This window comes from Homarus americanus, unplaced genomic scaffold (assembly GCF_018991925.1).
Source record: "Homarus americanus isolate GMGI-L3 unplaced genomic scaffold, GMGI_Hamer_2.0 scaffold25827, whole genome shotgun sequence".
Taxonomy (NCBI): Eukaryota; Metazoa; Arthropoda; class Malacostraca; order Decapoda; family Nephropidae; genus Homarus; species Homarus americanus.
In genome coordinates this window covers 11,803,414-11,824,657 of record NW_024738300.1, presented here as the reverse complement: position 1 = coordinate 11,824,657, position 21,244 = coordinate 11,803,414, and the positions used below count along the sequence as shown (strand labels likewise).

The window sequence follows — 21,244 nt, the reverse complement described above, 5'->3', positions numbered from 1 at the left end:
GTCTGTGAAGTCATTTGTCTGTATGTGTCGTCTGTGAAGTCATTTGTCTGTTATATGTTGTCATCTGTATATTTCTGTCTGTTTCTGTATATTTTCTAGTTTGTTTGTTTGTTTGTTTGTTTGTTTGAAATGGAAACTTTGTATATTTATCTCCAGCCATGACCGCTGTTTTCAGCTTTTTTTTGCGTTGTGGTAATCCTAGGTTTGATTCCTCTCTCGCTCTCGCTCTCGCTCTCGCTCTCTCTCTCTCTCTCGCTCTCTCTCTCTCTCACACACATATGAGCAGAAAGTTCATAACAAAAATTCCCTCTCTCCAATATGCTCCGTTCTTCATATCATTATAACTTAGAACACAGCCCATCTTACGTCAGAGCATATAGGAACATAGATAGAACCCCTGGAGCATAAGTTGAGCATAATGTGTTACCAGTATGAGCTTCATGGCGTCCTCCTGAGAGCATAAAGACCACGGAGCATAATTTTCATCATTCGAGGTACTACATAGAACATATGAACCCCTGGAGCATATAGAGAGCATAATGTATTCTTCAGAGGCGTATAACATCGACACTAAACGAGAGTTCTTCACCAGGCGAGGCGAAGGTCCATCACCGGAGCATACCTTCCTCCTCTTCCTGGCCTCCGTGTGAGAGAGTGAGAAAGGGACAGAAAGAGAGAGAGAGAAGCGTCGGTTTATGTTTAAGTGAGAGAGAGAGAAATGAGAGAGAGAGGCCCAAGTTTATGATGAAGTGAGAGAGAAAGATAGTAAAGACAGACTAAGATAGACACCAAAAACAGAGAGAGAGAGAGAGAGAGAGAGACAGACAGACAGAGAGAGAGAGAGAGAGAGGAGAGAGAGCATATGCCGGAGCAATACCACCAGCGTCCATTTCCTGGGCCGGACGTAATAGAGCTTTGTCAGGGCAACGTAAGACACTATTGATTGATGCCTCCAACCCCAGGGCCCGGCCAACTGACCCCTCCTCTCTCTCTCTCTCTCTCTCTCTCTCGTGTTTATTTCACTATCTCAGGCCATAATCATCTCCGTGTTTCCTTATTCCCCCTTTATTAAGACATTTCATTTGTTCCCTATACCTTAGAGAGTGAGAGATAGAGGTGAGAGACAGAGTGAGAGATAGAGATAGGTACTTTGAGAAACATAAAGATACAGAGAGAGAGGGGGAGGAGAAGGGAATGATATGAGCGTAGGGAGGGAATGAGGGAAGGAGGATTTAGAAGATGGAGGAGTTAGAGAGTTAGAGGGAGAATGAAGGAATGGAAAAGATAAGAGGGAGTAAGAGGGAATGATGAGTGGGAGTATAACGGAAGAGAGAGTGATGGAAGAGTGGAAGAGAAGGATGGAACCGTGGAAGAGAGAGAAGGCTGAGAGAGAGAGAGAGAGAGAGAAAGAGAGAGAGAGCAAAATTATCAGCAAAATCAACTGAAATTCTGACGGTCATCATTTTCTAACACATTTTCTTTCTTAATATATGACTAAAGTGCCACAGTTACGTCACTCCTGTCTTCTCAAGATGTCTACCAAGGTTACACTTGTATTGGACGTGTATAAGGAAAAGGAACAGCGTATATTTGTTACTTGTGTGAGGGAAGGAGGAGGGGTGAGGGAAAGGAAGGAGAATAAGGGGGAGGTCAGTGAGGGAGAGGGATAGTGAGAGGATAGAAGGGTCAGTAAGAGGGAAGGAGGAAGAGGAGGGGATAAGGGGCGTAGGAGGGATCAGTGAGAGGGGAATGGAGAGAGGTAGGAGGGGTCAGTGAGGGAGAGTGAAGCACGGGAAGGGAGACGTGGGGTGAGGGAGGAGGGGGCTCAGGAGGGCGTGTCCCAGCTATGAGCCGCATCACAAAAGATGGTCACCCCATCCTCCATACCTCTCACTCCTCCTCCTCCCTCCCTCACCTCCCTCCTCCCTCCCTCCTCCTCCCTCCCTCCCTCCCTCTCTCTCTCCCCCTCACCATTGTGGCTCACCACCGTGTGTGTGTGTGTGTGTGTGTGTGTGTGTGTGTGTGTGTGTGTGTGTGTGTGTGTGTGTTCATCATTGTGTTACCTCGACGCACCAAAAGAGTCTTGTCACTTCCATTCCCTTGTCACTCTTCAATGCCTACGAAAGTTTTGACAAATTGAACCAAACTTTTTTATCATCTTTACTAATCATAGAATCATTATTGCAGAGGTCAAAGGTCAACTAATACTCCCGTCAGGTCACTTTATATAACATGCCAAGGAAATTTCGTTAGCATGTGAAGCATTGTGTAGTTGTTTGTCAATGGAGCTCCTCAACCCACGTCCTTAGTCAAACTTGGTCTCTAGGGTTCCCCCCCGGGATGGTATTTAGGGAAGTGACAGTAAAAGGAGAATTGTACTGTATATAAAAACACTAAGAAGTACAGTACGTGAGAGGATCCATCGCCAGGCTGCCACGACTGGTAAACTGGGGTAAGTATGGACCCCCAGAGTACTGCCAGTCGTCCCATCTTAATGTCTCATACTTCAATTAAACCAGATTACGATTTGCACTATTATTTCTTATACATTCATAAGGATCTGTAAACTGCTAGAGTGTTAATCATATACAATTTATACGATCAAGTTTTCACAACTGTCTAAAATTACGTGAAGTTTGTCTTTGTATATTTAAATGAAACGTAGACATTGATGAAGTCAGATCAATCATGTTTTGTAAGAGGCCGACTTGGCTTAAGAACTATAGGGAGGAAGGGGTTTAATCTTGAGATGATCCAATGTGACTTTATAGACAGTAGCATCAGATTCTATTAACAGAGAGAACTCAAGACTGTATCAGCTAAAGTGTGATGCTCATTTTTTTTTTTTTTTAGTGACGTTATGTATGTTTTGGTCATGGGAGTGTACTCATAACATGCTTGTTAACTGGGTCTTGTTTCTGAAGTTTGACCTTAAGCTGTTGGGTTAATTGTTGCTGTGAAGTGACCCCCCTACACACACACACAAACACACGAATTGACTATTGTATTCTCACTTCGCTTCCCTCCCTCCTTCCTTCCTTACTGTTACCTCTCTCCATCCTCCTCCTCCCTCCCTCCCTCTCTCAGATAATCAGGTGCACCAGGATTCAGGAAGTGGCCCGGGGATTAATCATAGTCAACTCACAGGCAGAAGTTACAGACAGTGATAAGGTTAGATCACTACATATCTACTTAATACTGGATGGTATTTTGGACATGTCTGCGTCACTTTACTGTGTTGTAGAGAAAGACAGAGAGAGAGAGAGAGAGAGAGAGAGAGAGAGAGAGAGAGAGAGAGAGAGAGAGAGAACAACAGCAGTAATAGTAACATATCAACAGCAGCGGGAGACGAGTAACGTACATTAATAATGAGTGCACTTAGGAGATAACAACTTCTGTACGCGTAACAGCACCAGAAACACCAACACCACCATAACACCACTAATAATACCACTAATAGCAGCAATAACAGCACCATAGCAGTACTAATAACAGCACTAATAGTAACACCATCATAACAGTACCATAACAGCACTAATAGTAACACCATCATAACAGCACCAATAACAGCACTAATAGTAACACCATCATAACAGCACCAATAACAGTACCATAACAGCACTAATAGTAACACCATCAGAACAGCACCAATAACAGTACCATAACAGCACTAATAGTAACACCATCAGAACAGCACCAATAACAGTACCATAACAGCACTAATAGTAACACCATCATAACAGCACTAATAGTAACACCATCATAACAGCACCAATAACAGTACCATAACAGCACTAGTAATACAACTAATAGCAGCACTAGTATAACACCACTAATAACAGCACCATAAATTCAACAATAACAGCACCATAACAGCACTAGTAAAACACTAATACCACCAATAACACCATAACAGTACTAATAACAGCACCATAACTTAGCCAATAACAGCACCATAACAGCACACAATAACAACAATATTAACACCATAACAGCACCATAACTTCACCAATAACAGCACATAATAACCACAATATTAACACCATAACAGCACCATAACAGCACAAAATAACCCCAGTAATAACACCACTAACAGCATCATCACAGCAGTAGGAGACGAGTGTTGCACATTAATAATGAGGGTCACCCAGGAGACCACAACTCCATTTCACGCTGTTCACATATTCACGAGTTTTGCAGCCTGAAAATTATGAGCGGCGTCAAGCTCTCTCCTCCTCCAGCTCCCCTTCTTCTTCTTCTTCTTCTTCTTCTTCTTCTTCTTCTTCTTCTTGGTATTTTTTATTCTTTGTCTTCTTCTTTCTGTTGTTGTAGTTGTTGTTATTCTCGTTTTCGTTTTATTCTTCATAATCATCATCCCCTTTCTCTCCTTCTACCATCATCCACTCATATCCCCTCTTCCACACACACACACACACACACACCTTACACCTGTGTAGTAATCAACAGCTCAATTTTGACGTCGACAGCAGCAGTAAAGCCAAGACAAGACTGAATTATGGAGGAGCCAGGTGTAATTACCTTCAGTAGTCAGGTGGGTAATCAGGACTAGGCGGTGGAGGCGAGGAATGAATTGGTGTGTGGCGACGAATACCTTGATACTGTACCTTAGCGAGTACCTGGGGGGTGGAGGGGGAGAGAAGGAGGGGTGTTGGTGGATTGGCTGTGTGGGAAGGAGTAGGGGTGATGATGGAGGGAGGAGGAGAGAGAGGCAGGGGGAAGGTAGAGGTTAAACGAAAGGTTAATGTGAGTTTTCAATATTTCTCTCCCTGTATCAACTGCTGGGCAACCAGAGACATACGATCGCCTCGTTATTATACTCTGTGTGTGTGTGTGTGTGTGTGTGTGTGTGTGTGTGTGTGTGTGTGTGTGTGTGTGTGTGTGTGTGTGTGTGTGTGTGTGTGTGTGTGTGTGTGTGTGTGTGTGTGTGTGGGTGGGTGGGTGGGTGGGTGTGGGAGTGTGGAATGTGTGTGTGTGTGTGTGTGTGTGTGTGTGTGTGTGTGGGTGTGGGTGGGTGGGTGGGTGGGTGTGTGTGTGTGTGTGTGTGTGTGTGTGAGTGTGTGTGTGTGTGTGTGTGTGTGTGTGAGTGTGTGTGTGTGGGTGTGTGTGTGTGTGTGTGTGTGTGTGTGGTGTGTGTGGAATGTGTGTGTGAATGTGTGTGTGAATGTGTGTGTGTGTGTGTGTGTGTGTGTGTGTGTGTGTGTGTGTGTGTGTGTGTGTGTGTGTGTGTGTGTGTGTGTGTGTGTGTGTGTGTGTGTGGGGTGTATGTGTGTGGAAGAAAAGAGAAGAGGAAAAAGGAAAGAGAGAGAGTGGTGGTGAAGAGAGTAAAGAGAGAGAAAGAAGAAAAAAGAAAATGAGATCATAGAAAAAAAAGAGGAGCTAGAGAGAGAGAGAGAGAGAGAGAGAGAGAGAGAGAGAGAGAGAGAGAGAGAGAGGCACTTAAGTAGGCTGCCCAATTCATAATAAAAATATACAGACGAACATTTTTTTTAACTCTTGAGTGTTGGGGAAGACATTTGCTGGCTGTGAATAAATTAGACTTTAGACCCCTCACCCCTCACCCCTCCTCTCTCTCACCCCTTGATAAATATACAAGGAAGGAGGAAGCCGTGTGTGTCTGTCCTAGGGGGGATTATGATGCCATATAAATGAATAAATAAATACTTAGCGTAGTTATTATGCTCCGGATGTATACCTGACGTAGTTATTATGCTCCGGATGTATACCTGACGTAGTTATTATGCTCCGGATGTATACCTGACGTAGTTATTATGCTCCGGATGTATACCTGACGTAGTTATTATACGTGAAACTATTGATAGATAGATAGAAAGACAAACAGACATATAGATAGATAAATAGATAGATAGTAAATAACAATAAGAAAATACACAAATTGATACCGTTTTCTCTATTTAACTATTGAGCATTATGCCTTTACCATACTAGAGTCTTATATAAATAAACAAGACAGGAAATTTATCAGTTCATACGTCTTTAGTATTATACTGTACCTCTGCTGCTTTCTGACACGTTGGTAGGCATAATGATTAGTGGTACATATAGTTAAAGCATTATAAATAGTGACACATTGTTACAGCATTATAAATAGTGACATATAGTTAAAGCATTATTTATAGTGACACATTGTTAAAGCATTTTAAATAGTGACACATTGTTAAAGCATTATAAATAGTGACATATAGTTAAAGCATTATAAATAGTGGCACATTGTTAAAGCATTATTAATAGTGACACATATTGTTAAAGCATAAATAGTGACACATTATTAAAGCATTATAAATAGTAACACATATTGTTAAAGCATTATAAATAGTGACACATGTTGTTAAAGCGTTATAGTGACACAAGTACATATTGGCCCATATTGTTGAAGCATTATGGGTACCGACACACATAAATAGTGAGTGACACAGGTTTACTAAAGCATTATAGATAACTGTATATATCAACACTGATAATACCTCACTCACACGCCAGAGTGGACAAACTTCACTCCCTCGACCATATCGCAATGTTTTATTTTTCTCTCCCCTCTCCCCCTTCCTCTCTCCCCTCTCTCCCCTCTCCCTTCCCCCCTCCTCCCCTCTCCCCCCAAAAGTACTATCCTCCCCAAAAATATATATATTATTTGTTTTGATACAGCGGTTGTGTTTTTTGCTTTTTTGTTTTTTTACGTTTGTTTGTTTTATGGGCGTTAAAAATATTGTAATAATTTTGTACGGGTTTGGGTAGTTGATACAATTGAGGTGGGATTTACTGCTGTTGTTGTTATCTCTCTCTCTCTCTCTCTCTCTCTCTCTCTCTCTCTCTCTCTCTCTCTCTCTCTCTCTCTCTCTCTCTCTCTCTTTTTCTAGCTTCCCCCCTCTCTCTCTCTCTCTCTCTCTCTCTCTTTTCTAGCTACCCCCTCTCTCTCTCTTATCTTGCCTCCCTTTCTCTTCTCCCTACCTTTCTCTCTTCTTACCTACCTCTCCCCCTCCCCCAGTCCCTCCCTCTTTCCCTCTCTTCTCTAACCTCCCTCTCTCATCTAACCTCCCCCCTCTCTCCCTCCTATCACCAAACTGAAACAAGAATGAAAACGCTCCCTCCACCGCCAAAGCCATTTTCAACGCTGGAAATGAACATATGCCGTGAAATATTAATAAACGCAGAAGCGAGATGAATATTCAAGGTTGGGTCCCACGCAGGATGTGAAAGATTAATGTTTTGGTTGTACACAAATCCCTAGTTCATCCTGGAGCGCGCGCGTTTTGTTTACATGGAAGAGGCCACAGCGCTGGTTCACATCTGCCGAGTGTACACGGCCGCCTCTCTCTCCCACCACCACAACTGTATACCAATATAATAAGGCTTAATTTGAGTATTATAGTGTAGCTTTATTATTATTTTTAGAGGTGTTATTATTAATTTAGTGACAGGTTTGGTCTGATAGCCATTGAGTGACCGTCTATTTTTAGTGTTCTACCTCTTAAATACTGTCTACCACTTAACTAATGCACACCGCTTAACTACCATCTACCACTTAATGACTATCTACCACTCAACTGCCTAATTACCTTGCACTCCATAAGTAATAATAATAATAGCAGTAATTATTCATAAACTTCAAACGCCATAAAACGTATTAATATATTCATTAACTTGTCCGTTAAAATGAAGAACAATTACCATAAATAAAAAGTAACTAAAATATAAGTAATTTGTTACTTTTTTGTTATATAAAGTAATGATAAATGTTACTGTGTCAAGTGTGTGATGTTAAGTAATTTCTTTGTTTTAACTTAGTGGTAGTGTGTTAAGTAATCTATGGCATTGACCAATTTAACACTTATTACTTATTTGAATATTTAAGTGATATAACTTATTAACTTTATCAAAATGTTACTCTTGTTAAATGAATCATGATAATAACTAATTCAACTGTTATTAACTTATCAAAATTAATGTTACTGTTGCCTGATAATGAAAAAAAATAGTCGCCTGGATTTGAAAACTAAAAAGTGATTATGAATATCAAAATAAATTATTCAATGAAACACGAGTAAACATTATCCAGATAAAACTATTTTTTTTATGTCATTGTAATAAACGATAATGAATTTAATAGTGTGTGTGTGTGTGTGTGTGTGTGTGTGTGTGTATGTGTTTGTGTGTGTGTGTGTGTGTGGATATATTTTAGCGTGTACATTAAGGTGTTTGTCTGTGTTTGTATAAATGTATAACAACAAATCCTTTAACTATAATGACCTTTAACCTCTTCAGTACAATGACCTAACTCTTTGAATACGATAAATTAATCCCTTAAGAATAATTACATCGAACTTGGGACGAGTATTATTTCCACTCAACCACCACCCTCCATCACTTGATATGCCTTAGTGATCAGTTAAGCCGGACTGCACTCGAGCAAGCTGCCATCCTACTGGCCTGCCTTTACACGTGACCTGACCTGACCTGACCTGAGAGATTTTTAGCCCTGGTGGTGATAGTGAGTGGGAGGCCTCCGGTTTATGAACAGGTTGACCAAGGAATTTAAATTACCACGATGAAACGGTGGGAGAATTGGAGGCTGACCCCTTGTGTGTGTGTGTGTGTGATTAGTAATGGTGATATGTGGCGGTGATGTGTGGTGGTGATGTGTGGTGGTGATGGTGATGTATAGTGATGATGTGTTGTGTTCATGTGTGGTGGTGATGTGTGATGGTGATGTATGTTGGTGATGTATGGTAGTGATGTGTGATGGTGATGTGTGATGGTGATGTGTGATGGTGGTGGAAATCGTGGTGATGGTGATGGTGGCGTTAAAACAATATGATGACTGTGATGTATCGCTGTGTGGTGTTGGTGATAGTGTAGTGGTTATAGTAGTAGTGTAGCTATATAGTGGTAGGGATGGTGGTGGTGTTGGTAGTAGGACTGTGTAGTGGTAGTAGTTGTGTGTTATAGTGGTTGCTATGATGATAGGGCCTATGTGGTGATGGTGGTAGGGTTGTGTTGTGGTTGTGATGGTGTTATTGTGGTACAGTGCTTATGGTAGTGTCAGAGGTGGTCTTGGTGTCAACTGTGGTGGTGAGTGTGGAGGGCCGAGTCTTGGGTCTCGAGGGTGGAAGGAGAGCCATATGCTTAGTAAATCAGTGAGGTCCTACGCTGACCACTACCTCCCTCCCTACCTCCCTCACTCCCTCCAACCTGCGTCCCGCCCCTTCCTTAACTCCGCCCCCTTTTCCCTACCTACTTCTGGGCCTCTTGACTCCGCCTCCTCCAAGCCCCGCCTACTGTTCCCCCCCACAACCCCGCCCACATCACCAGGGGCGTCTGCGCGGGAGCCAGAAGCCGTCGAGCCTTCACAGCGACACAACAGCAGCTCATCCCCGACCACAGCACCACCCTCTCACTCGCCCACCACAACATCGCCATCGCCTCTTTTTTCACCTGTGTGGTGGTATGTAAGGTGCGAGACGTCACAGCAGACAACAGCAGGGTATTACAGTACCTACACAGTCGCCAGGGGCCAACTACAGCGGTCTTCACAGGCAGGAACAGCTTACTGCGGTGTCTTCACGTGCGTTTTATACATACTACACAGCACCTTCAGCGTTTTGACAGGTGTTTACAGCAGATTAAAACAACATGTTCCCTAGCTTCCACAGCACCTACAACGTTTGTTGTGAGTGGCGTAAGAGTACAGCTTCCGGCAGAGGACGCTCCAGATATTATCCTCTGCTGCTGACAACGGCAGGTGTCAACAAACGCCCCCTCACCACCATCACGGCACTTGAAATACATCATGATCGTACTCGCTGACGCTGGCTAGTTCAACAGGTAATATATCAATAATTTCTAGATTGTCTACTTGGCTTATTACTTGCTTGTTCTCTGCGTATACCGGCGTATAGAAACAGTTTCATGGCACAGCATCAAAACAACTGCGTCTCCTGAGTTACCCGGTACAGCGAGACGCGGCGCTCACAGGACAGACTAAACTAGACATGAGACCCATTTTCTATGGACGTATCCCAAGCTCGTGTTTATATGGTGTTGGAGTCTCACGTTGACAGAATCTGACGCCTGATGTTCTCAAGTCAGATTCAACAGACGCAAAAAAAGCAAAAACAAAAAAGAACTTGAATGCTAAACAACTGACAGGCAATGAACATGGTTATTATAAAGTCAGATTGGTTGTTGATCTTTTGGTATGTGCGCGAGATGGTGTGTGTGTGTGTGTGTGTGCCGGTAAACTTTTCACGTAAAGAACAATCCATACACATATTTTTCACCAAAACACACGTAGTACAATATAGACACAGTATTCCCAAAATTCACACGCGTACGTACACATTAAAGAATACATAGCCTACTCAGATATACATAAACACACACATAAGCGAACTATCATGTGTAAAACTATAATATATGTGTTTACAGATGTGGAAATATCTTGAGATTTTCTTCCTGAGACTGTAGATAGATAAATAGATAAGCTCATATTGATTCAGCATGCACACAGACAGACAGTACAGGTATAAGAACACTGTACATAATTAATGCATAGACACTTCAGGTACTTTAACAATGTACATATACAGTGCAGGTATACAATGTACATAGGCATTATATCGAATCGACCAAGGGATAGCCCAACAACTTGTATATATACTTAAATATTACTAAAGATAACTTGTAAAAATAGTGTAATAATTTATGGCTGTAATTTCTTTTAGTTACAGCTGAGACTCTACTAATTACTGGTCATTATAGTCTTAGATTAGGTTAAGTTTAGGTAAGGTCTTTTAAAATTAGTCCCCGGCTCGATATTTCGTACAGAGAAAATGTGACATTTCTGAACCCTAACTAAAGTAAGTTAATAACCAGACATACCACGAACAGTTCCGTTTAGTTATTATTTTTTTTAATTACTTTAACTAATGGTAGAATTTTTAAAGTTATTGTGATGATTTTAAGGTAGATTTTTATTAAGGAGAAGAGAGAGAGAGAAAAGAAGACGGGAATAGAGACAAAGAAAGAAAGAAAGAAAAAAATGGAAAGAGGGAGAGAAAGCAAGAGAGAGAGATGGAGTGTGAGGAAAGGAGAAAGAAAGAAAGAGAGAGAGGGAGAAAGGAAGAGAGAAATAGTGTGTGGGGGAGAGAAAGAAAGTGGGGAAGAGAAAGAAGGAAAGAGAGAGGGAAAGCAAGAGAGAGAGGGAGAAAGGGAGAGAGAGAGGGGGAGAGAAAAAACACATGATAAAGAGCTCATTAGCATAACGAGGCAATAACATAAGTCAGGCTTAGTTGACCCGCTGGAGAGAACACGAAGAATTATCTCTCTCTCTCTCTCTCTCTCTCTCTCTCTCTCTCTCTCTCTCTCTCTCTCTCTCTCCAACATTTACGCATTATTTTTGAGGAAAATTCACTATTATGTAAATCCAATTTTCATCACCATGTCACGACACTGAAAAAAAATAATAACAAAGGAACATTTTAATAGTGTTAACAGTGGTTGAGATAAATAAAAGAGTGAACCTAACCTAACCTAACCATGACGCACACAAACACAGCCGGATCATCACACCAACAGTATCCATTAGTCATCTTTCCTGCACAGCTTACCTACAGTCGCTAGTCTCCCACCTACAGTCTCCAGTCTCCCACCTACAGTCTCCAGTCTCCCACCTACAGTCTCCAGTCTCCCACCTACAGTCTCCCACCTACAGTCTCCAGTCTCCCAGTCTCCCACCTACAGTCTCCCAGTCTCCCCCCTACAGTCTCCAGTCTATCCCTACAGTCTCCTGCAGTCATTAAGGTTCATACAATCATAATTAGACCAGACGGCTAGATCATAGAGGTGAAAATCGCGGTGGGGTGGTCCCTCGTCGTTAACCCCTAGCTTCCCTCCCTCCTTCCCTCCCACCCTCCCTCCTTCCCCCCCCCTCCCTCCCTTCCTTTCTTCTTCCCCCCTCCCTCCGGGCCGGGTGACAAGTGAACATCTGCATCAGTGTCACGGGTCGCACTCGATCACTTCCATATGGTGATGGAATGGGTGTAATCAGCTGCCACGCGCGATGACACACGATTAGTTCGCTCCCCAGACACCGATTCTATCATTTATAGTCTTGTGTTGACGTCTATGGTTCTCTTACTTATATACTAATTCTAGATATTATAGTTTAGTTTTATTATTGATGCTGTATTTATGACATTAGTATTATATTCTACACTACCTTTTCTTCTTAAATGGTTTCTGTTAGTTTGGATAAAGGGTGAACGAAACATTTTGGTAAATTTCAATAACTAGGGAGGTGGAATCTGTTGGTGTCGTGGCCCCTAAACTATTTAATTGCGTCCAGAATTTGAAGTGTCGATCAAAATTATTCATGTCAAGGAGACTATTAGAAATGTGCCAGCGTTATGTGACGACTCCGGGGGATGAAGACGAGGACAAGAATGAGAACGAGGACGAGGATAAGGACGAGGAGGCCAAGTTTACGTAGTTATTTCAAAGGTAAAATTTAAATAAAGTGAGGATTCGGCCTCTCTCTCTCTCTCTCTCTCTCTCTCTCTCTCTCTCTCTCTCTCTCTCTCTCTCTCTCTCTGGTAGGTGATGTTTGCTACCATCTATACCATGAATATCTTGTTACCGTGTCAGGTTCTATCGCATTTGACTCATCCGTGGACAACAACACCGTAGCCTACAGTTGGTAGTGCTGCAGTGCACCTCATCTACCGCAGAGAGAGAGAGAGAGAGAGGGAGGTGTAGGGTTAATTCAAGCAAGGGGGCAAAAAGGAGTTGCTTTACTGTACACACACACTCACACACCCACACACTCAAAAACTCACTCAGAAAGCACAACATCAATAAACACACAAGTAAGCATTCTCACACACACTCAAGGTCACTTCACCAGCTGACTGAACAGATATAGATAGATTAGTAACGTTACCCAAGACTCATTAAGTGTGTGTGTGTGTCTTTAGCTTCTAACTAACGATGAATCATTGAGTCTTTAGTAAAACAGAGAAAGTTATTGTGTTTGTTGTGCATAAAGTGGTGTAATAAGTTTAGCCACAGTGCGCATGCGTGGTAGAACGGATGCGTGCTGAGACTGAAAGTATCAGGTATGTGCTATAAGGCTGATTATTTACCATTTCTTTCACTTTTAATCGTGAGAAATTTAATGTGATGTCATGTTTAAAATAACTGGTGTTTTTTTTTGCGTGTTTTATCCACATTGAAGGTTGGTTACACAAGATGGTAAAGGGTTTGTTTGTTGTCTCGGTGTATGTGGAAATTAGAGGTAAGATTCAGTGGTAGCTGAGTCAGCCACAACCAGTCTCTCATACACCCATCATTAGGTGAGGCTCATCATGTGGTTTTATTGGTGTCACTGTCAACAAACTAGTCACAATGTCGACCTCACGTTAGAGATGAGTGACAAGTGTCGATTACGCTTGTAGAAAACTTCTGTGATAAACGAATATAGAGACATTGTGCCGTGATAGCTGTTCCTTAAGGCGTGGACAACCTACCAAGTTGACAGTGTTCGAACATCCTCGGATTAAATTTTCCTTGTGTATCTAAATAAAACGGAATCTATTCAGTTGGGGTATACTCTGTGTACAATATTTTACACTCAGTTTGACCTTTATAATCTTGGTAGGAGCTATTGAGAGCCAGTTTGAGATATTCTGACATCTGTAGTTGGGGGAAGTTAGACGTGCGTGACCATCGGAAATCAGGATCTAAGTTTGGTTCGTCATTATCGGTGTGGAATGTCAGTCTTGTTTACCTTAGTGTTGGTGGAAAGAAAGTGTTGACATTGTATAGCTATTTTATGATGTGAGACGAGGAGAAGGTTGATACGCGGTGTTCCTTGATGACGTGTGTGTGGAATAGTGAGGCGGAAGCTGGGACGTGTATACTGACCCTGATAAAAAATATATACTGTACCTATATATAAAATTTGGTTAATGTTGTCTTCAAAATTAAGCATTATAATTTAAAAAGTGCCCAGATATTACCCTGACTACAATGAGGACAAACGAACAAACCTCTGTGTGTACCTTTTCTTCGCCCAGCACCTCGAGAAGACTTAACCCTCATGTAGAATAAAGCGGAAGACGTACACACACACTCACACACACACACACACACACACTAATATCAATATCAAACACACACGTGAATTGTCGTATAATAAACAGCTTCATATTGTCGTATTGCTTTCTGTGTTGATAAATATTACACTGTGACAAGCCTCCCGTGCATCCAAACACAATCATACACTCATAACTCCATTACCAACCAATATTTCTGGTCTTACTGCCATTAATTATATTTCTTCGGTCACCATATTGCTAACTGGGTAAAGAATGCGTGAACATTAAACAGTTCAATTTGTTTGTTTTTGTGATTAGTTAAACACCCTAACTACTTGGGGTTAGGTTAGAATTGGTTTAGTTAGCCTAAGTTAAGTCTGGTTACATTAGGTTGAGTTAGGTAAGCTTGGGTTAAGTTAGGTTAGATCATGCTAAATTTGGTTAGGTTAATATAAAGGTTAGGTTAAGTTAGGTTAGGGTGGTTATTTATCTTGTGAAATAAACAGGTGTAAATGAATCTTCGGGTGATCCATCATAAATTTAGTTACATTAGTTAAAGGATCATCATAAAACTGCAGTTTCCATCATGACATAGAGGGTGAGTCAGCTTTTATCTTATCAAAGGACACCAGAGTGTGTTACCTGATTAAAATATAAGGTAACTCTTTATCTTTTGTTATCTCTGCCAGTGTTAGTACATTTAGATCAGGTGATGTGCAGCCCGCCCGGCTTACTTCCCCTAAAAGTAGCGTTAGGGTTAGGGTGTTTAATCATCAAGTGAAATGAACTGGGGTGCCAAATTTTCAGGTGATCCCCAGAGTTGTTATTGTGGAGGTCCAGAGGCCAGACAGCATCAGGTGTGGAAGTTCAGAGGCCAGACAACATCAGGCGTGGAGGTCCAGAGGCCAGACAACGCGAACTATTTAACCTCTCATCGCTTACATCATGTCCGGGCAGGTGAGTTGATGCTAACCCAACCCCCGCGCGCGCGCGCACACACACACACACACACACACACACACACACACACACACACAATAAAATAAAAAATAAATAAATAAATAACAAGATACAAGTTATTTGAAAATGTAATTTAAAGGAAGGGTTTTTATTATTATTCAAGGTAAAAATGGGTCATAACAAGCTTCTGAATACCTCACAAAACTTAACCTATGTTTAATCTTAAGGTGAAATAAGATGGGGTGCCTCATATTGACGTGATCCGTAGAAAGAATCTATGAAATAGTTGTTTCTGATGTATCACGTAACAGTCACTGGTGGAGACGGCGTTAAGTGAAGGTGTGGTGCGTAATGTTGGCTTACACAAAACGTTCCACTGTGCGGTGTGTCAATCCCCGCTGGCCGGCGAGGAGTCGGTGAAACAGCACCTTCAGGGATCCAAGCACAGAGAAGCTGGGGCCAGGTATGCAATCATCAACATCAACAACAACCCTCCTAGATCACTCCTCGACCTTCTGCTACGTGCCACACAAGATGCTGCCAAAACTGGAGTAATAAAGAACATTAGTGGCACGACCAACATGACCTGTACTATATGTAACATCCAACTTTCGGGGACACGCCCGGTAGAGGACCACTTGGCAGGTGACGACCACAGGAAAAAGAAAATTGCGCAGCAGATTTATGATGAGCCCAGCCAATCCCTACCTTTTGGTATGTCGAGGGGGCCCGACATGCAGGGTCTAGCGCCCATCACAACTCCATATGCAATGAACGCCAGAACCTCTCTGGAGAATCCTGTTATGTCGAGGGGGCCTGACATGCAGGGTCCAGCACCCATCACAACTCCATATACAATGAACGCCAGAACCTCTCTGGAGAATCCTGTTATGTCGAGGGGGCCTGACATGCAGGGTCCAGCGCCCATCACAACTCCATATGCCATGAACGCCAGAACCTCTCTGGAGAATCCTGTTATGTCGAGGGGGCCTGACATGCAGGGTCCAGCACCCATCACAACTCCATATACAATGAACGCCAGAACCTCTCTGGAGAATCCTGTTATGTCGAGGGGGCCTGACATGCAGGGTCCAGCGCCCATCACAACTCCATATACAATGAACGCCAGAACCTCTCTGGAGAATCCTGTTATGTCGAGGGGGCCTGACATGCAGGGTCCAGCGCCCATCACAACTCCAGCAGTTGAACCGCCGTCTGTGAAGGCTAGAGCCCCTGAGGTTAGTAAGATCTTAGTATGAAAAAAGAACTGTAAATAATATTTACAGCTCTGGTAAAAAAGAGTATATTATACTCTTCTTTACCAGTCATATTGCCAGAGCGGTAACACTCTACAACACTTGTGTAACTAAACAGTTACTGTCGACAAATATTGTATTGATGATAACTTTTTTTTTAATTCAAGAAAGTCACAGAAAAGAACAAAGAATTATTGTTTTCATATTTTTGTTTACCCGTAGTTCTTTTTATATAGAAAAACTTCCTTCCATCACGCCCAACCGATGCCATCTTTCCCGCTTGATCTGTTGTTTACAAACAAACGCCTTCAGCGACCGTTTCATACATACGAACATGTCCAGCTACTTGATGAGCCAACCTAAACTTATACCTAACGATGATGAATATTTTATATTCTGTTTGGTTAGGTATATTAGGTTGATTCACCTTATGTCGTATATGCATTCGTATGAATGAATCAGTCGCTGGAAGCGTTTGTATGTAAACAATCAAAATGGCGTCGGCGAAATGTTGCGAGTGGACATGACTAGTATTCTGAATGAAAAAAGTCAGCAAATACAATTATGAAAACTGCAACACTCTTCATAGTTATTTCTAACTTTCTGGAGGTAAGAAACACGTTGTCTACCATACAATATTTGTCGACAATACGGGGTCCAGGAGTGAGACCGTTGTAAAGTATTGCCGAGACATACAACACACTGACCTGACCTCCATGTGTGTATTACAGGTTATTAAAACAACTATACTGTATGTTATTGACTATTTATTTTTCGACTAATCCGACCGGCTTGTCAGTGATGTGTCTCTCTTACAGCAAGCGATGATGGTGAATAACCCGACCTGGGACGATGCGAGCTCTCTAGCCATGGTAGGTGTGTCTTACATGCTGTTGATGTCGTTATGTCTGCTTATTCAACCTCGCAGAATGAATATATGTATAGGTAAATCTTCAGTAAAATCACTAAACAAATATACAATATCTAAATATGTATTAAGACACTGCAGGTATACATTATACCTTTCAGGCTAATCTTGTAAGCTCACTATCTGCACTGGCCACGCGATATCCGGCACAAGTAACTCAACAAACAACCTACCAACTACAAACACCGCTGTTTGATGGGCCTGAACTACACCACAACCCCTCACCACCACAGCAACAACAGCCTATGGTATAAAATGGCTCATTAGTGGGTTAAGTGATTGATGATAAAGATAAATAATTCAATATTGTTGACAAGAAACTTTTGTTTGAAGTCAGTGAATGTTTGATGTTGAATTTACTAATGGATTAAATTGATATTGTGAAACCTCCATATAACGGGAGTCTCTCTCCACATAATCCGTGAGATGGGGGTTTTCATATCTAGCGGACCCTCGATATAACGGACTTAATTCACTGTATAGTTATTTAAATGGAGGTTTCGCATATAATGTGCCCTGAATATAACGAACTTTCTTCTATATAGTCCGTTAGATGGAGGGTTCTCATATAACGGACCCTCGATATAATGAACTTTACTCTATATAGTCCGTTAGATGGAGGGTTCTCATATAACGGACCCTCGATATTATGGACTTTCCTCTCCATACAGTCCGTTAAATAGAGGTTTCACTTTTTTTGTATTTAACCATGAAAATATTAATAGCTTCCCCATTCACCTGTGTAGACTGATTTAGTGAAGGAAGCGATGGAAAGGAATGAGGTGGTAATGACTGATACAAAGACAGAACCTTATCACTGTATAATCTGCCGGAAGAGATTTAACAGCCCCGGCACCCTCCTGGATCACCTGAAGAGTAAAGGCCACTCAAAGGAGGTGAGATTTCATACGTCTGTGATTAACTGAAGATTAACCCACCTAGCTTATTCCACCGTAATATTAACCTAACTTAACCTAACCCACCTAGCTTATTCCACCGTAATATTAACCTAACTTAACCTAACCCACCTAGCTTATTCCACCGTAATATTAACCTAACTTAACCTAACCCTCCTAGCTTATTCCACCGTAATATTAACCTAACTTAACCTAACCCACCTAGCTTATTCCACCGTAATATTAACCTAACTTAACCTAACCCACCTAGCTTATTCCACCGTAATATTAACCTAACTTAACCTAACCCTCCTAGCTTATTCCACCGTAATATTAACCTAACTTAACCTAACCCACCTAGCTTATTCCACCGTAATATTAACCTAACTTAACCTAACCCTCCTAGCTTATTTTACCGTAATATTAACCTAACCTAACCCTCCTAGCTTATTCCACCGTAATATTAACCTAACTTAACCTAACCCTCCTAGCTTATTTTACCGTAATATTAACCTAACCTAACCTAATATAACCTATCCTAATTTAACGTAACCTAACAAAATCTACCATAGCTAACCTAACCTAAACTAACCTTAGCTAACCTAATTAACCTAAGCTAACATAATCTAACCGAATCTAACCTAAGGTAACCTAATCTAGCCTAACCTAACTCTCCCAGGTAGCTTCAAGGTGTTTAATCACTAGGTGAAATATGCTAGGGGTTTAATCTTCAGGTAATCTTATTTATTATACGGTTTTAATGTATCCACACAACTTTTTCTTCACAAACTATAAAAACATAGAGTTAAAAATTAATAAAACTCTATAGCTTAAGTTATTTCCATCCTTTGGTAGTAATTAATAGTCACTTTTAGAATGAGTCATTGAACACCTTATTGTTCAGTCTAGGAAGTGAAGATAATCGAGTACAGTGTGTTTCTATTATATATCGTTAGGTCTCTAGTGTCCATTTATTTTTTCTAGTTATTAACCTGAAGTAAACTGCCTCTTAACGTCAATGATCTTCTTCCAGCAACGTAACCGAGGCTCCATCAGTTCCTCCTCATCCTCAGTTACAAGTGTTGGCTCAGGGGTGAGTATTAACACCTTTACTGATCAGCTATACTATACCTGTGTCGTCTCAGTGTTACTCTCCTCCTTGGGGCGGTGGTGAGGGTGGGGACGGCGCTCAACCACTATTTTTATATTCCCACAACTCATGATTAATATTATAAGAACAAATGGAGCTATTATTTTATATATTCATCATCAAAAAACTTTTATTTATTTTTTTGTATTGTGCATATAATTGCTATAAATCTTGTTAATTCTGTACAGATTGAGTGTCGGAGCCAAACATTGGTATATCGTGCACAGTCACAGCCCAGAGGTCATGTGTACGTCTTCAACTACACCTTCCCTGGTCAAAGGGGACGGGAGCGGCAGGGCGCGTGTCACGATACCACGAATCTGAGAAGCACGTTCGACAACATGGGTTATGAGGTGTTCGTGTGCCAGGACTACTCTAAGACTAAAACTTTGAATGAATTGATTAAGATCATAAATGATCCTAGACTAGGCCAGGTAGACGCGTTAATTATATTCTTCTTAAGTCATGGCAGTGATGCTTATACATTTTATAGCAATGATTGCGAGAAACTCAGTTTATTAGATATTAGATATTTATTCACTGACAGTAAATGTCATTACATGAAGAACAAACCTAAAATATTCTTCACAAATTATTGTCGAGGGCAAAACATGGAGAAGAGAGAAACTGACGCACTACTTGACGTCCCCACCTTCATGGCGACTATCCACGCGGCCGTCGAGGGGGTCATGGCTATACGTAACTTAGGAAACGGGACTTATTTCGTTAAGTGTCTGTGTGAGGTACTGAGGGAACACGCAGCTGACCACGACTTACGACGCCTGTACTCTAGGCTGTATGAGAAGATGGATCAAGAAAACAGCACCAAGCCAATGTGGGAAGATTATGGATTCTTAACGGAATTTTACTTTTAATCCACTTCTGTAAATCCTCAGAGAGAGATTTTCTACGCCAAAAATATAGACTCGTATATAAATAACGTTAACACCAATCAGCTGAAAGATAAAGTCATGTAGAATAGATATGTTCTCGTATTTGTGCATCTGGAGTCGACTGAGTATCTCTAACTCTCCTTTTTAATCAACTTTGAAGTTTGATTATTCCTGTGATATTGTGTTGTGTTGTATTGCGTTTGAAGACCTCTCTCTCTCTCTCTCTCTCTCTCTCTCTCTCTCTCTCTCTCTCTCTCATTTACAACTAATACTTCTTACTTTAGTAGTTTATTTAAATATTTCAAGCCAGTTCTGTTCGGGTGAGTTAAGTCGCTCATACACGAGAGAATCCTGAGGTTTGTTTTGCCTTTCTTCATCTGTCATCACATTAAACCTTTCATTCTGTTGTTGTTGTCGTTTCCGTTTGGTTCCTTTTTCTTTCCGGTTTTGATTTATTTTCCGTCGTTTTTATTTTAGTTTAACCTTTTGCAATTAATTATATCTGGTGTTACCGCGCAAAGGTGCTGTGTCCGCTGTGTAAGATATCCATTATGTCCGTTTTTGATTGTTACATGGAGGTTCTGCATCATTGAGAGAACTGTGATGGCTCATGATGTCACTACAGTTCAGAGATTACGGGTGCATCTCACCTTGGTTGTCTCGCCCAATTTTTAACATATTTGATATTTTTATTTACATGTTTGTTTGTATTATACGTTCGATGCAATGTTTTTGTTTCGTTGTAATTTATTTTATATTTTATCAACAATTGGCTGACACAACATCAAAGTCAAACAACAAATTGAAAAAAAAAATCAGTATCTCTAAATATATTTTGTTATAAGTTGACAAGTGTTTGCTTTCTGTGTGTGTGTTTGTGTGTGTGTGTGTCTGTTTGTCTGTCTGTCTGTCTGTATGTATGTATGTATGTATGTATGTATGTATGTATGTATGTATGTTTGCGTCTCTATGTCTGTCCCTGTGTCTGTCTGTGTGTGTGTTTATTCCCGATATCTGAACACTTTGTAC

The 21,244-nt window shown here is 41.2% G+C and overlaps 1 protein-coding gene across 1 annotated transcript; it reads left to right on the top strand.

The window, feature by feature from the left end:
* The first annotated feature begins 14,939 nt into the window (after positions 1 to 14,939).
* On the top strand, positions 14,940 to 20,446 carry LOC121873881. Its single transcript, XM_042377752.1, has 7 exons — positions 14,940 to 15,089; positions 15,404 to 16,330; positions 17,167 to 17,220; positions 17,378 to 17,524; positions 18,023 to 18,172; positions 19,206 to 19,265; positions 19,511 to 20,446. Exons 1-7 carry the CDS (start codon positions 15,078 to 15,080, stop codon positions 20,195 to 20,197), a joined length of 2,037 nt encoding a protein of 678 aa, XP_042233686.1. The 5' UTR covers positions 14,940 to 15,077; the 3' UTR covers positions 20,198 to 20,446.
* Positions 20,447 to 21,244: the final 798 nt, after the last annotated feature.